Source organism: Tripterygium wilfordii, chromosome 5 (assembly GCF_013401445.1).
Source record: "Tripterygium wilfordii isolate XIE 37 chromosome 5, ASM1340144v1, whole genome shotgun sequence".
Lineage (NCBI taxonomy): Eukaryota > Viridiplantae > Streptophyta > Magnoliopsida > Celastrales > Celastraceae > Tripterygium > Tripterygium wilfordii.
Genome location: NC_052236.1, coordinates 358,531 through 372,678, shown reverse-complemented (window position 1 = coordinate 372,678; position 14,148 = coordinate 358,531). Strand labels below are relative to the sequence as shown.

General features: G+C 34.1%; 1 protein-coding gene across 1 annotated transcript; it reads right to left on the bottom strand.

Moving 5' to 3' along the window:
• Positions 1-4,847: 4,847 nt before the first annotated feature.
• LOC119998969 (uncharacterized protein At5g65660-like) lies at positions 4,848-5,626 on the bottom strand. The gene is made up of 2 exons (XM_038846452.1): positions 5,349-5,626; positions 4,848-5,223 (listed from the first exon to the last, which is right to left on the bottom strand). The coding sequence occupies exons 1-2, from the start codon at positions 5,583-5,585 to the stop codon at positions 5,056-5,058; spliced, it is 405 nt and encodes a 134-aa protein (XP_038702380.1). The 5' UTR covers positions 5,586-5,626; the 3' UTR covers positions 4,848-5,055.
• Between the last annotated feature and the right edge of the window lie 8,522 nt (positions 5,627-14,148).

The following is a 14,148-nucleotide window of genomic DNA, read 5'->3' as shown; positions in this document are numbered from 1 at the left end:
TGATGACAGATTTCTATTAGGCTAAAATCAAAATATATAATTGGCTGCCAACCACTTTTAACTCTCAAACCAATAAGTTCATTACCTACTAAATTGAAATTAAATAGAATATCCATATGCAGACTCAGATAGCAATTTTGAAGGTTGAGGGGTAGCTAATTAAATAATGGAAATGACAATATATACTTATGTTTTGGGCTATCCATGCCATACCTAACTTTTAAACAAAGGATTTCCACTAAAACTAGGGCTGTTATTGGTATGGTAAATTATCCATTGGTATACCATTACCGATCAATTGGTTACCGAAAATAACAGAAGATTGGTATACCGTTACCAATTGTTCGGTACGGTAAATTTACCGATGATTTCGGTAACGGTAACGGTAAGCAAAGTTCAAAACCGGTAAATTTCCCGATTACCGACATATATATTAAATATATATTAATATTATTTTTAGTTTTAGTTTTATTTAATTATGACCATTAGATTGATCTAATTTAATCTAGACCATTTATTATTTTTAGGGTTATCATTTATATATCACTCGTAGCAATTTCATTAACTTTAAAGCAGCGTTTGCTACATAACAAAATGCTTTGTTGGTATTGATTACATGCTTTTCTTCTCCATTTCCATTATGGTCTTTTATCTTTATTTATCTTGTTTCTTCTAGCTTTCATGCTATGGAGTTTAAAACACTTCGGATACTAAAAATATTAGAAATTAATGAAATGAAAGATTTTCCGTTATAGATTGTTGGAATAATGTTATGTGAATTCTCCTTTCTTTTTTTCTCCGATTGATAGGTATTTTCTCTTATTCACATGTAGCACAATGATCCTTCTCATTAATCTATTACTTTTATTGTTGGTATTGTAGGCAAGATGAAAGTGTTGTACTTTCATACAATGACTATTAAACACAATACTACTTGATGTATTTTTTTTTTCTTTCTCTTTTTTAAATAAGTTTAAGAATTGGTAAATTTACTAATTACCGACTTACCATTACCGATCGATCGGTATACCGACCATCGGTATACCGACTCTTCCGGTAACGGTAACGGTAACATTTTTTGAGTTACCGAAAGAATTGGTATGGTAACGGTATTCCGTGTTTGGTAACGGTAACCGTACCAATAACAGCCCTAACTAAAACTACCCAATTTGATTGATTAAAAGTTCTTCTTGTGCTTTAAGTACCCCCACTCCATCATCATCGTCAACTTAATTAGTAAGTTATGTTTGTTTGCTTCCAACCAATGATCGAAAGAAATGTGACCTCATGCCACTCATTTTGGTTCATCTAATCTCTAATCTCTAATCTCTTTTATAAGTTTTAATCATGCAAAAACACCTGATCTTAGTCTCTAGTCTTTTTATAGTGTTCTCTATTTCTCTTTTACATGACTAAAACAAAATACCAATTATTCATCCTTTGTGATAATTTGAAGAATGGGTAGAGGAGAAAGATTGGGCCCAACAATACTTGAGGTATTGTCCCACATTGGATTAAAAACCCATGTGAGTTTTGTCCCTAAAAGGGCCTTCAAGTGTTTGAGCGTTAGCACCACTTATAAATTGTATGAGAGTCCCACATATAAATGAAATCGTCAAGTCTATATTTCCTCAGTTTATATTAAATTTCTCGACTCTATTATTAAAGCGAATATATGCGAGCATAGTTCAATAGTAAAGTTACAAGAGTTACAACTTAAATATCACAAGTACATGGGTGCAACTTAAATGTCACAATAAATTTAGTTTATGAAAAACAATATCTACATATTATGTGGAATAAAGTGTGTGACTCCGCCTAGTGGGAGTTATTGGGGGGCTGCTGTAGTTTTTTTATTGCAGCCCCCATTGTAATTGTATTATAGCATCGAGTAAATTTTTTAAAAATTTCAAAAAAATTATATTTGTATTTTGATCTTTTATACGAATCCAACGATATATCATTTGTCTGAAACAAAAATCAAATTCAACATAAAAAAGATATAATAATTCTGAACTGTTAGATATAAACTTAAAACTTTCTATTTCTTTTTCCCGATGAATTTGATTTTTGTTTCAAACAAAAAATATATGGTTAGATTCGTTAAACAAAATACTACACATATATAATTTTTTTATTATTTTTAAAAATAATATAAATGTGTAAAATTGCTACAACGGGCGCTGCTGTAATTTGATGTACAGGCAACCCCCAATAACTCAGTATGAGAATTTTGTGCACGAGAGTTGTTTACCATTATTAAAGTGAGTAATTAAGATCGGACAAAGAATCTTGATTAAAACTAAAATCTTTGGCTTTATAAACAAAAACAAAATTGTATGTTACATCATCATCATCACATACGGTTGGGATAATCCTATTAAGATCCCACTAGGGTTTGTCATTGAAATGCCAAATCCCATGTGATTTTGGTCGAAGATAAAAAAAGGGTCCCACTTAGAGGGATAGAATATTATCATTATCCGTACGTTTATAAATCCCACTTTTGGATTGAATTTCCTTTGAATATTATACACAATTTAATTAAAAGACATAATGAGACCATGAAACTTTAAAGATAGTAGTTGGGTCTGATAATCCTACGATTAATCATATTAATTTGATTCCAATCACGACATTATGCACTACCAAATTTAAAAAGACCAAAAGGAGATCCATATTGATTTGGTTCGATTTTGATCATCAAATTTATTTTGATATTTTTCGGTCTATTGTATCCCTAAATTACTAGTTTAATAATCATATTTTGTATTGTTACAACGCCTTGCATTTATAGATTTGGAATTTTCCTATGGAAACTTAAAATGCACATTTAAAATGCCCAATATAGAATATTTATTGTTTTTATAAACAAGTGAGACCATTGTAATTTCACTTTAGAAGAAGAAGAAGATCTAAGTAACAAGTTAGAAGGGAGTCTTCCGGCCGTTTTAGAGGTCGTAATTGCGAGTTCTAGAGTGAGTCTAGTCTCCAGAAAATCTAGAATAACATCAATTGCATAAAGAGTAGTAAAAAGTCCTTCAAGTGAGTGTGAGTGGGGTTTATGACATATGAGGTCACCAAAGAAAAGCAAATGAAACAGTGCAATTAGGTCATGACAAAGCCTTCTTTTGGCTAATTTGTGGGTGGTGAGTACTCTCAAGTCACTATTATAATTTATATAAATCTATGGGTCATAACATTACAATGGATTCTTTACATGTCATGAAAATTCTCGACATTTTGCATGGAAACTTCTTCACAAGTCTTTTTCTTTTAGTTAATGAGGTAACCACGTGTCTAAATTTTGTACTAGAGAGAGTATGCTATCAATTTTCTATTCCAAACTAAAAGGGTTAAGGGGCTGTAATGATTCCAACCCATTTCATCTTATTTCCACCATCCAATGCAATTATGTATTGGATTTGACAACACCACCCCCAATGTATTCAATGATATTGTAGAATTACTGGAATGAATCATTCCAACAATTCTTTTTCCAGGGTTAATTTGGAACCGCATATTGTATTTTTAAGTGGTTAATGATTAGACTAACTTTATTTTTAGAAGAAGAAGAAGAAGAGGGGACTAACTTTATGCATTTCATTTTTAGAACTAAATGTTATATATTAGATAGTCCTAACAACACTCCATAAGTGCAACCCAAACAATTTAAAAATATATCGTATGTTCTAAGTCTAAGACCGCACAATTTTGTCCTTAAAAAGGTCATCTTGATTGAGAGAGATTTCATATTTACTTGTAAATCACATTGGTGGCTTACACCTAACCAATGAGGGATACAATTCTTTAACACTCTCTCACAGTTGTGAGCTCAGTCTTGCGAGGCTCAACAAATGGACACGAGTTGAGGTCTTTTAGGATCTAATATCCTCTCTAATACCATGTTATAAATTGGATACTCATGATAGCACTGTATAAACTCAACCCAAACAACTTGGAAATTTATTTTTCACTCTAAGCGTAAGGTTTGCATGCTTTTGTTCTTAAAACAGATTTCTTGGTTGAGAGAGATTGAATCTTTATTTATACGTATATCGATGGTTTTTACCTAACCAACATAGAATACAAGTCGTAACACTATGGTAAAAATCTCACATCGGAAGATGGTAGGATTAGAGCCTAGCTTATAAGGAATGACAAACCTCCTATTGTCAACCTGGAAATAGAGACTTAGGTCCAAATTTGTGATGCTAGACTTGAACTCTCATCCCGTGTAACGGGTATTTATCATACGAAAACTACACCAAATCAACATTCATGCTTTTAAAAAGTAGTTAAATTTAAAATATGATTCAAGGAAAGATTAGTGTGTTTGGATAGAGGGATTTGGGGGGAAGGGAAGAGAATGGAAAGGAAAATACATTTCTCTTCTCATGTTTGGATAGATAAAAAAAGAAAAGAAAGAAAAGTAGTTTAATTTACTAGTTTATCCTTATTTTTTATGTTTAAGTGATATGTTTAAGGGTAAAATAGGTTTTAAACTTCCAAGTAACTTAATTAGTAATCTCTTCCCTCCAAATGACTCCATTTTGGGAGGAAAGAATTTTGACAAAAATTTAAAGAAATCTTCCTCCCAAATCCCCTCAAATCCCTCCCATCAATTTTTTATAAACTCTCCAAACAAGGGAATTGGAAGGAAACTCTCTTTCCCTTCTCTTCTCTCCCCTCCAAATTGCTCAATCCAAACACACTCTTAGTCTTATCACTTCACCTTGTGATCAAAGATGTTGGACACGACCAACCTCAAAATGGTTTGGCAATTCAAAATGAATTTCATCCATCGATTAAGCACAAACAATACTTCATAAAAAATTTCGAAATAATTATTAATTCGATATTCTTCAATTAGGATTGAATAAGTGTATAACTTGGAAACCAAAATATGGGTTGGGTTACAATAAATGGCAAAAATAATAAATATTTAAAACCCTAAAATCTTTTTTTTTTTTCTCTCTCTTAGAATAGAAAACCCCAAAAAACATGGGCAAAAAACAGAGTTGGCCTCTATGTACACCGACGAGTCAAATTTTACTAGTAGAAAGGCGCCACCAGTGGCGGCGGCTTTAGCGGCTCCTCCACCTTCACGACAACCATCTCTGGCCGTGGCGGCTCACATGGACAAGGCAATGCAATAAACTTCGGAAACTGATCTCCCGGCATTAGCACCGGCAAGCTCTGGCTCTTGCTCTGCTTCAATTCCTGCATCAACAATTCAACACAATCAAAATTCATCGTCGTCGTCTACCCGATCAACGGCTTTGAACAGATTGATGCATTCATGTTAGTTTAGTTGCTTGTTCTCCAATTACATAATTATTAATTACCGTGTGTGACTTCTTAGATTTGGAAGCAGCTTCGATGTCGGAATCGGGATCGACGATGCTCTCTCCGACGGAGAAGGATCTGCGGAGGGACCTGAGCTTGTCCCAGTGATAACAGCAGGAGAATATTCCGCTCAAGCTGAAGATGACGATCAAGAGAAGCGCAGTACCGAGAGGGAAACCAAGGGACGGCCTTGATGCGTCCATGTGTGGCGGCGAATAATCCTGACTCTCCATCATGAGTTGCCGGTGATGATTCGGAAGGGGAGGGAAGGGCGGGGGTTTTATAAAGAGGAAAGTGAAGTGGTGGGAGTTGGGTACGTGTAAAGGTACAAGCAAACGTCCGGGCCATGGTACGGAGTGATTGTGGGGTCTATTGTGTCGGAAGCTATTGAATAAAGCAAATTTTTTTTTTTTTGAGAGAATTGAATAAAGGAAGTTGAAAGGTCTAGTCTTGTCTTTTTCTTTTTTAATTTGGATAATAATAATAATTCATGACTAGCAAAATCAGACCGGCTCTTGCTCGTTTGCTCGGTTTTGTCGATGTATCAGTTTATCAGATTGAAAATCAAGATGTAACTGTTCTATATCTACACAGTAAAAAAAAAGAGCTTTGAGGTTCCCGAGATGAATCTTGGGGAACGCTCATATGTGCTAAAGTCATCTCGATGGACAATGAATCTATTGAGATTGTTTGGTGTTTAGAGCTCTTTCTTTTCTTTAACAAATAGTGAAAAGTGAGAATGAGAAGAGAGAGGTTTACTTGGATGAACGTTCTTTTTATATGAATTTTGTATACCGCAATGTTTTGTCACATGGGCTTGTTGGAGTTAAGCTTGTTAGGCCGGAATGGTTGAGTTGGTTAACTAGCTACGTTCACACCTCAGAGGATTTAGAGAAGTGACAGCAAAAAGTAAAATGAATTAAATGTGAATGCAAGCTGAAATTTGGAAAAAGGAAAACGAAAATTTAATGAAGACGAAGAAGAAGTAGTTGGGTACAAGCTGGCAAGAGGGACAATGCAATTTGTGTGTTGTGTGTGTCAAGGCTGCTCTGCTTTTGCTGCTCTGTAACCCTCTGTTATGCAGAGAACCCCATTCATGGATGACTCACATATTTGTCTCTCTTTCAAATAGATAGTCAAACACAACATTTTCAAGGTCCATGAAGATTGAGTTTGTGGGAAGCAGTTTGATGAGATTTTGGAAAAAGATAACAGAGAATGATTACCAACACAAGCAGCTTTCATTCAAGATACTAAATCTCATCAGCTTTCGTAAACTTGTTTATTGTAACCTACGTAATTATGTAATTGAATGGGGAATATTAAATCTCACATTAAAAAAATATGAGAGGAAATACCAATTAATAAGAGGGAACACACTAATGGATAAATGAGATGTGCTTAAATATGAATCCAACCCACGGACGCAAGGAAAGGAGGAGAGAGGGGGAGATATGTGGCGTGTGCATTATGCACGCATGTGAGAAATGTTATAGCCCGTAACTGACCCAGCCATTAACTCCAGTCCATCTTATATAAAACTACTCTACCCCAGCACTCTTAACACACACTTCTCACAAGCTATATTCTCCCTAAAAATTAGTCTCTCTAATATTCTTTGGGTAGAGAAAAAAGTGTTATTGTGGGATATCGAACTAATCATTCAGTGCATGTCCGAGTTAGCTATCCCAGAGGATTAGGGCCAAGAGAATCTTGATGCACATGTTCTGAACCAAAGAACTGCAAAGGGCTTGAATCTCCTTGAAGAGAGCAAGATACTTGTGCCTCAATCCATTACGATCGAGTTACATTTCCGTATCTTCTGTACTCTTGCACCAACACACAACATAAAATTCAAACAGCTACGTTCAAATATTATAATTGTGCTCAAACATGTCAAAATTCCGTCATCAAAATCACCCTAAACAACTAAATTTTTGTCCACCAACTAACATTTAGAGCTTATATAGCAAGTTTGACTGAAAATATAAGCTACCACAGGGCATTAGTCTCATTTTTTGACTCCATTTACCCAAACCTCACTGTTCCTTATGTGCTAAGTCAAACAATTGGCTTGCAAGTGTGAGGTCACTCGGCCATTATATGTTAAGTCACTTTCTTATGTCTTTTGTTGGGTCACTATCTAGTAGACTCATTTTGTTAAGCTTTGAGCCAATTTATCATGCTGTCAAGTGTGAAACTTTTGTACATGAGGGCCTGACTGTCGGAATTTAGACTCACATATAATATCCAAATGGTAAACTTATTTAGTGTCCTTGATTACCAAAAAATATATATACTAATAGAATGTTTCATCTTTCATGTTAACAATTAGGGTCAGTTTCAAGTTGAATAATAACACGTGTTTACGAAATATTTACATGTCCAAATCCTCACCTGAATTAGACTTTGGATGTACTTAATTGATCAAACTCGGATTAGTTTAAATCCAAACAAATAAGTCGGACAAAATTTCTATATTTAGACTCGGACCTAATTTTGACTGAATAAAAATTTTGTTTGGTTAAAATTTAGATCTAGATTTCAAATGTATAACTTATTTCCAAATTTTATTTAATCCGAGTCAAACAAATTCTATTATTGGGATCGGACAGAGTTCTGCCACGAAAACTAATCTATTGGAGCTGATGATTTTATTAATTGAAAGCTTTTGAGTTTTGGCCTAACTGATTTGACGTTAAAGAAAAGAAACTGTCGGATAAGCTTCCCTAGTATAAGTATTTTATTTGTGGGAGACAGTACAGACTACAAAGGTACTGTGCCAAAGTGGATAATAAATGGAGATCCAATAAAAAAACAGTTCACAGTTGGGGCTCTCATTGGATGGTGGGCTTGTTAACTACTCTATGATGAAAATTGAAAGCCAAATGTGAACTAGTTTAACCTCTAAATGATTAAAAAAACATATAAGAGGTGGAAGATAGATGGATGATATTGAAAGGAATCGAACAACGGTCAAGCAGCGGAAGAATAAAAATTTTCGATTCCTAATCCAAGGATCTGTTTAAAAACAACATTCGATTATGGGTTTAGAATAGTTACCCTTGTAGCGCGCCTTTCGTACTGCCGAAGCATACAACGAACACAAACTTTCTGATCGTGCCTCTACGGTATCCACACGAACGACGCAATCTTCGTGTACGTCTCACGTTCACGAACGAAACTCACGAGCCCTCCGGTTGCTAGACCGAAACGAACCCGCCGTATTCAAATCCGATTCAACACCTTAAATCAGTACAGTGAGCAAAATAGGAGAACTCCTTTCGAAAGACTCTCAGCATTTTTTCTTAGAAAAACTCACGTATGACTTCCGTGTGTTTTCACAAAACCCTATATTCCCCTTCTTTTTTTTTTCTCTTTGTCGAATATCTGTATATATGTGCAACGTACTATATATATATATATGTATTATATTGATTATATATCTTTTTATATATATTTGTAAACATATACATATACATATATATATATATATAACACGTTGAAACCTTTTAAGTTTATATATATATCTATATCTATATATATAACGTGTGTATATATATATATATATCTTTATATATGTAAAGAAAATGAGATAAAATAGAATTCCAAAACTGTTTGAGTCCTACTCAAATACTTCTCTTGGTTTCTACAAATTTATCAATACCAAAGTCAAAATATCCTAGTCTAACTAGGACCAAAAAATGCTCACATTAAATATGAAATTCATCTCATGAATTTTACGTTCCGTATTGCTTATCATTCTTAGTGTGCGACCCTGTAGGTTCCCGTAATGTTGGTAGTAATTATAAAATCCTATTTTAGAATTACAAGCAGTGAGTGATGTCTAGCAACATATCACTGCTACCCAAATTACGAGAAAGTCAATGTTTTGACTCAACCTTTACCGCGACTAATGTTACCGTGTTGTAAAATCCTTTTATCCTCGATATCTTGATTGAACACGAGACATGGATATGTCACCCTCGTATAGCTCAATCAATGTTTCCTGATTCCCGAATAAGCTAATCAAAACAAATGACATTGATATCATTATATCAACTCATTTGAGCATGACCATGCATTTATCAGCTCTATTCAATCAAGAGGCATTAGATATCAATCTCGTGTTATGAGAAGGACAAATTCCATCTTGATCACTCACATCCCTCTACATAATTTATTATACACCTGATCACCACCTTTATAGCCACCTTGTTAAGGGCAACGTTTGATAGTGTCAAAATGAACAATTTCTTATGTCGGGAACAATGGTGATCTCAGGTCGAAGGACTACAAAACACCATCATCACAATAAAATTATTTATGACATCCATAACACGATCCATGTAATGATTTCATGGTGGGTCGATCCAGTACATAAATTCTCCAATTTATGTACCTACATGTTGACTTAATATCATATATTAATCAAGCACATATTAGCCTCTACACATTATTGTCGTCCCTGTTAACAATAATATTTGGCTAAGGATATTTAAGAATATACATTATATTCTAGGGACATTATTACAATAATTCATACTACACAGATATAAATAATTGCAATAACTAAAAATAACTTTATTAATAAAATATCCATGATAATATAATGTGCTAAAGAATCATCATATGATTGACTTTAGTGCACACTCTCCAACAGATATGTATATGTGGAGACACATGATTGATGTAGTGGGTTGAAGATAATAGTAATGGTATCCTCAACCCTTTTTAAGTAATCTCATCCTTCAATAATTGGTTTGTATTTTTTTTATATTTGATTTGATATTTTATTCTTTTTATTTGCGTGCGATTTGATAACAGTCAAAATAGATGGATGATATGTATATATGGAGAGACATGATTGGTGTGGACCAAAAAATTAGCAACTCAACAATCAGCACTGAGCCATCGAATATTGGCCATTTGGTTCTTTTATACTTTGGTTAGGTGTATGCTTATTGCTAAAGTGCTTTGCCCTTTACAGGTTTGCATTTTGCAAGTTGCAAGTTAATGACTTAGTGCTGAATTTGTTGCTTGTGATTCACAGGATTTGATAGAATGATTTGTACAAAAGGTTGAAAAAGCCCATTTTTATAAAGGTCCCATCCAAAACCGAAAAACTGACCAAACCAATCATAACTGAATGGTCGGGTTATGATCGAAATTTTCTGAAAACCGTTGGTTGCGGTTTTAAGAAATTGAAAAAAATCGAAATTTTGGTCCGGGGGTAAATGTTGCCAAAAACCTATCAAGACCGACCGTCGACAACCCTAATGTGGTGGGTTGAAAATAACAATCTTTTCTTTTTGGTTTTGTAGTTTACAGAGCACTTGGGCCTAAAATTGATACATCAACCAAAGGCATGGCTTTGGACATTTTACCATTGGATCATAGGCCCAATTAAACCATTTATGGCCCAGTTTCTTAAATCATCACCATTAACTTTCTCCAAACATTTTGGGCAGGTTACCAAATCCAAGATTAAGCTTTGCCATATTGTTATCTACATGGTTGGACAGACCATTCAAATTGGAGCAATGTTACATACATAAAATGTGACTCTAGATCTATGTAGTATTAAAATAGTTATTGATTATAAAACACACATTTACAACCTATTTAACATTCAACACTCCACATTAATCGGAGATCTTTTACTCTTTTGCATAACATTTTGGGGTCTCAATCATTTTCCTTTAAATTGTCGAAGGGTACATTCTGTATTCATAGATAAAACACATCAACGCAAGTGAGTTTCAACATTTTGGCCTCACCACCTAGGGGTGAAGCTACTTGCAAGTGAGGGGACCCCTCTCAAAAAATTTTAGTTAGTGCTAAGTACATAGTAATTTTAAAAAAGACCCCCTGAATTTTCAATTTAGACCCCCTCTCTTACAAAAAATTATGCTCAAATTGTTGAAACAACAACACATGTGACAATTATTACTTATCATATTTTATAAACTTTGGATTTTTAATGTTATTTTTCTTACTTTCAATGATATAATTAATAGATAATCCCAAAAAAAATCCGGGAACGCTACCCTCTGACCTCCATTTAGCTTTGTAACCTCGACATAAAATCTAGTGTCCACCCCAATGACCCCCCTCCTAGTATGTCCTGGCTTCGCCCCTGTCATCGCCATTTATCCTTGAACTCGATATTTTAGTCCCCCCTTTGACCCTATCCAATGCCAGTTGCAAACCATGCCTTGTGCGGATAAGGTGTCGGTGATTCACTTGAAATTACAGTCGCAACCCGAAACGACTCTGCTTTTTTTTCATTTTCTTTGGGTTGGGGTTCATAATGGAATGGGAGGGGGCTTCAATTCTTCCTCAAAAATCATGAATTTTTTTTTTGAAAATGACATTTTTGAGTTTATGAGTTATAAATTAGCGTTTAAAGTTTAGAATTTAAAATTTAAAGTTTATAACTTAATGTTTAGTGTTTAGGATTAAGAGATTAAGATTTAGCATTTAACATTTAGTGTCTAGAATTTAGAATTTTTTTTCTCAAAATCTACTATATTATAATATTATGAACACTAAAATACTTAATCACATATTTTTATTCATGATTTAATATAGTTTTGAGAGGGAATGGAAGCCCCAATCCTGTTAATAATAGTCAGTATATTAATTAATTATATGAGCCACCGTAGAATAAAATCAAACCATTATAACAAGAAGAGGGAGAAAAAAAAACAGCTTGTAAATATTATGAGTGGTAGGTGACGTGGGGGTGATGATGATGATGACTGATAAGTACGTTGGCATGCCAATTGGCAATGGAGGAGACATGAACGGGCTTGTGCCCCATGCGTGCAAGAACACAGCTGCCAGATAATCATGCTTCTTTTTCTAAGTGTAGAGAGAGAGAGAGAGAGTAAAGAAAAAGCTGGATGGTCGCCACCCTGACCCGGCAAACCTACTTCAAATGCCGCTATCTCCTCTCCTCCCCCTGTTTTCCTCTTCTTCGAACCCGCCGCGCTCTTCCACTAGCTAGTAAATACTCATCTAAATGGACATTCTTGCCCTTTCATATAATTTTAATTTTAATTCAATTTGCTCAACCACTTATATATTCATACTCAACAAGAGTACTAATTTGAAAATAAATATTCAAGTGAGTTTGGATGACCGAATTTATCCGATTTAGATTAAATTAAGCTTGAACATAAATTATATGTCTAAAATTTGAATTTAAATACAAAATTTTTATTCTATTTAAAATCTAGTCTGAGTCTAAACATAGAAACATTGTCCGGACCCTCATTTGGATTAGATTAATATTCGATTTACTTGTCCTGATTTAAACCAATACGAATTTTGACAATTAAGTAGGTTCGAAATTCAATCCGGATTATGATATGAACATATAAATATTTCATATACATGTGTTGTTGTTGGATCCGAACTCAACTGGAAACCGAATTTGTTTTTTGTCACCCCTACATAAAATGCACATCCCATTTCCTCATAATTGACTATCTTATGATTATGACTCACTCAGTTTGCTTTGTTCTTTTAGGAAAAACATGAATTATAGATGGAATGAATGGGATTCCTTATATGGGTATTAAAGATGTGAGGAATAATTGTAGTGGTTGGTTATGGTATTTTGGGCTAGACAAACAATAATATTATCTTCACCATGTGCTTATTATTATTCGGTAATTTTTCAATGACTTCTGATGCTGATTATGTCTATAATTATTTTTCGTCCCACACGCAATAGATTGTTACCCAAATTATGCAAGACATTTTGATTTTAGCTCAAGATAATATTTGTGCAAATTTAGCTTCAAACTCTTAAATGACACGATCATGTAGGACTACTTTTGAAATTTGCTTTTATTTAACCAGTTAGTAGAAGAAAAAAAAAAACTACATGCCATGGTTTGATTCGATTGGAAATTTCTATCACGTTGTCTGAATTCGATGAAATTTGACTGGTTTAAGCGAAAACAAAGTTCTAAGTAGAGCTAGGGGCCTCCACCTCGTTTTCGCGAGATTCCATCGTTTCCGGCGTTAAACGGATCGTTCTATGTGTTCAAGGGCATTTTCATAATTATATATATTTTTTACATTTTATTTCATATTATGATTGTAGTCGGTCCTAATGGTCATTAATCTTCCATTGATTGGTTGTGTGTCCCACCAATATCACTATTCATCCCCTTAAAAATATTCCAAATATGAAATATGAGTTAAATTTTCAAGTGTAAAACTGTGTCTATTTTGAACATCTACATTGGATTTACTGTATCAAGAAAGTACAAGCACTCCAAATTGGGATCACATTTTTGAGTGTTTGAAATGCCTCCCACTCGGAGCAACTCCAATAAGTATTTAGTTTCAAGTGCTACATTTTGCCTTGATATTTGTGCATATCCATATTGTCAAGAGATTCCCTACAATGATACCAAAATACATATACTTGAAACACAATCACCATAGTACTTCAAAATGGTAGATCAAGTGCTTCAGAATTCTAATTACAAGAGTTGATTGGAGTTGCTCTGATGATGCTGCGAACTAGCTGAAGTTCTCATGTTAAAGAAAACACCATATTCATACAAAATTAAAATAAAAAATTTTTGACAGCTAAAAATGATTAAAAGACAAAAATGAATTACAAGGACAAACATGTCATTTAGGTAGGGGCAAAGTAGACTTTTAGCTTTCAATCAGCCAGAATTGGAAAGCAGAACCAGAAATCATCTTTTTACGGAAACTTTTCTCATTCCCGACCAGGCCAGATATTTAATTCACAAAATCAACGGATAAGAT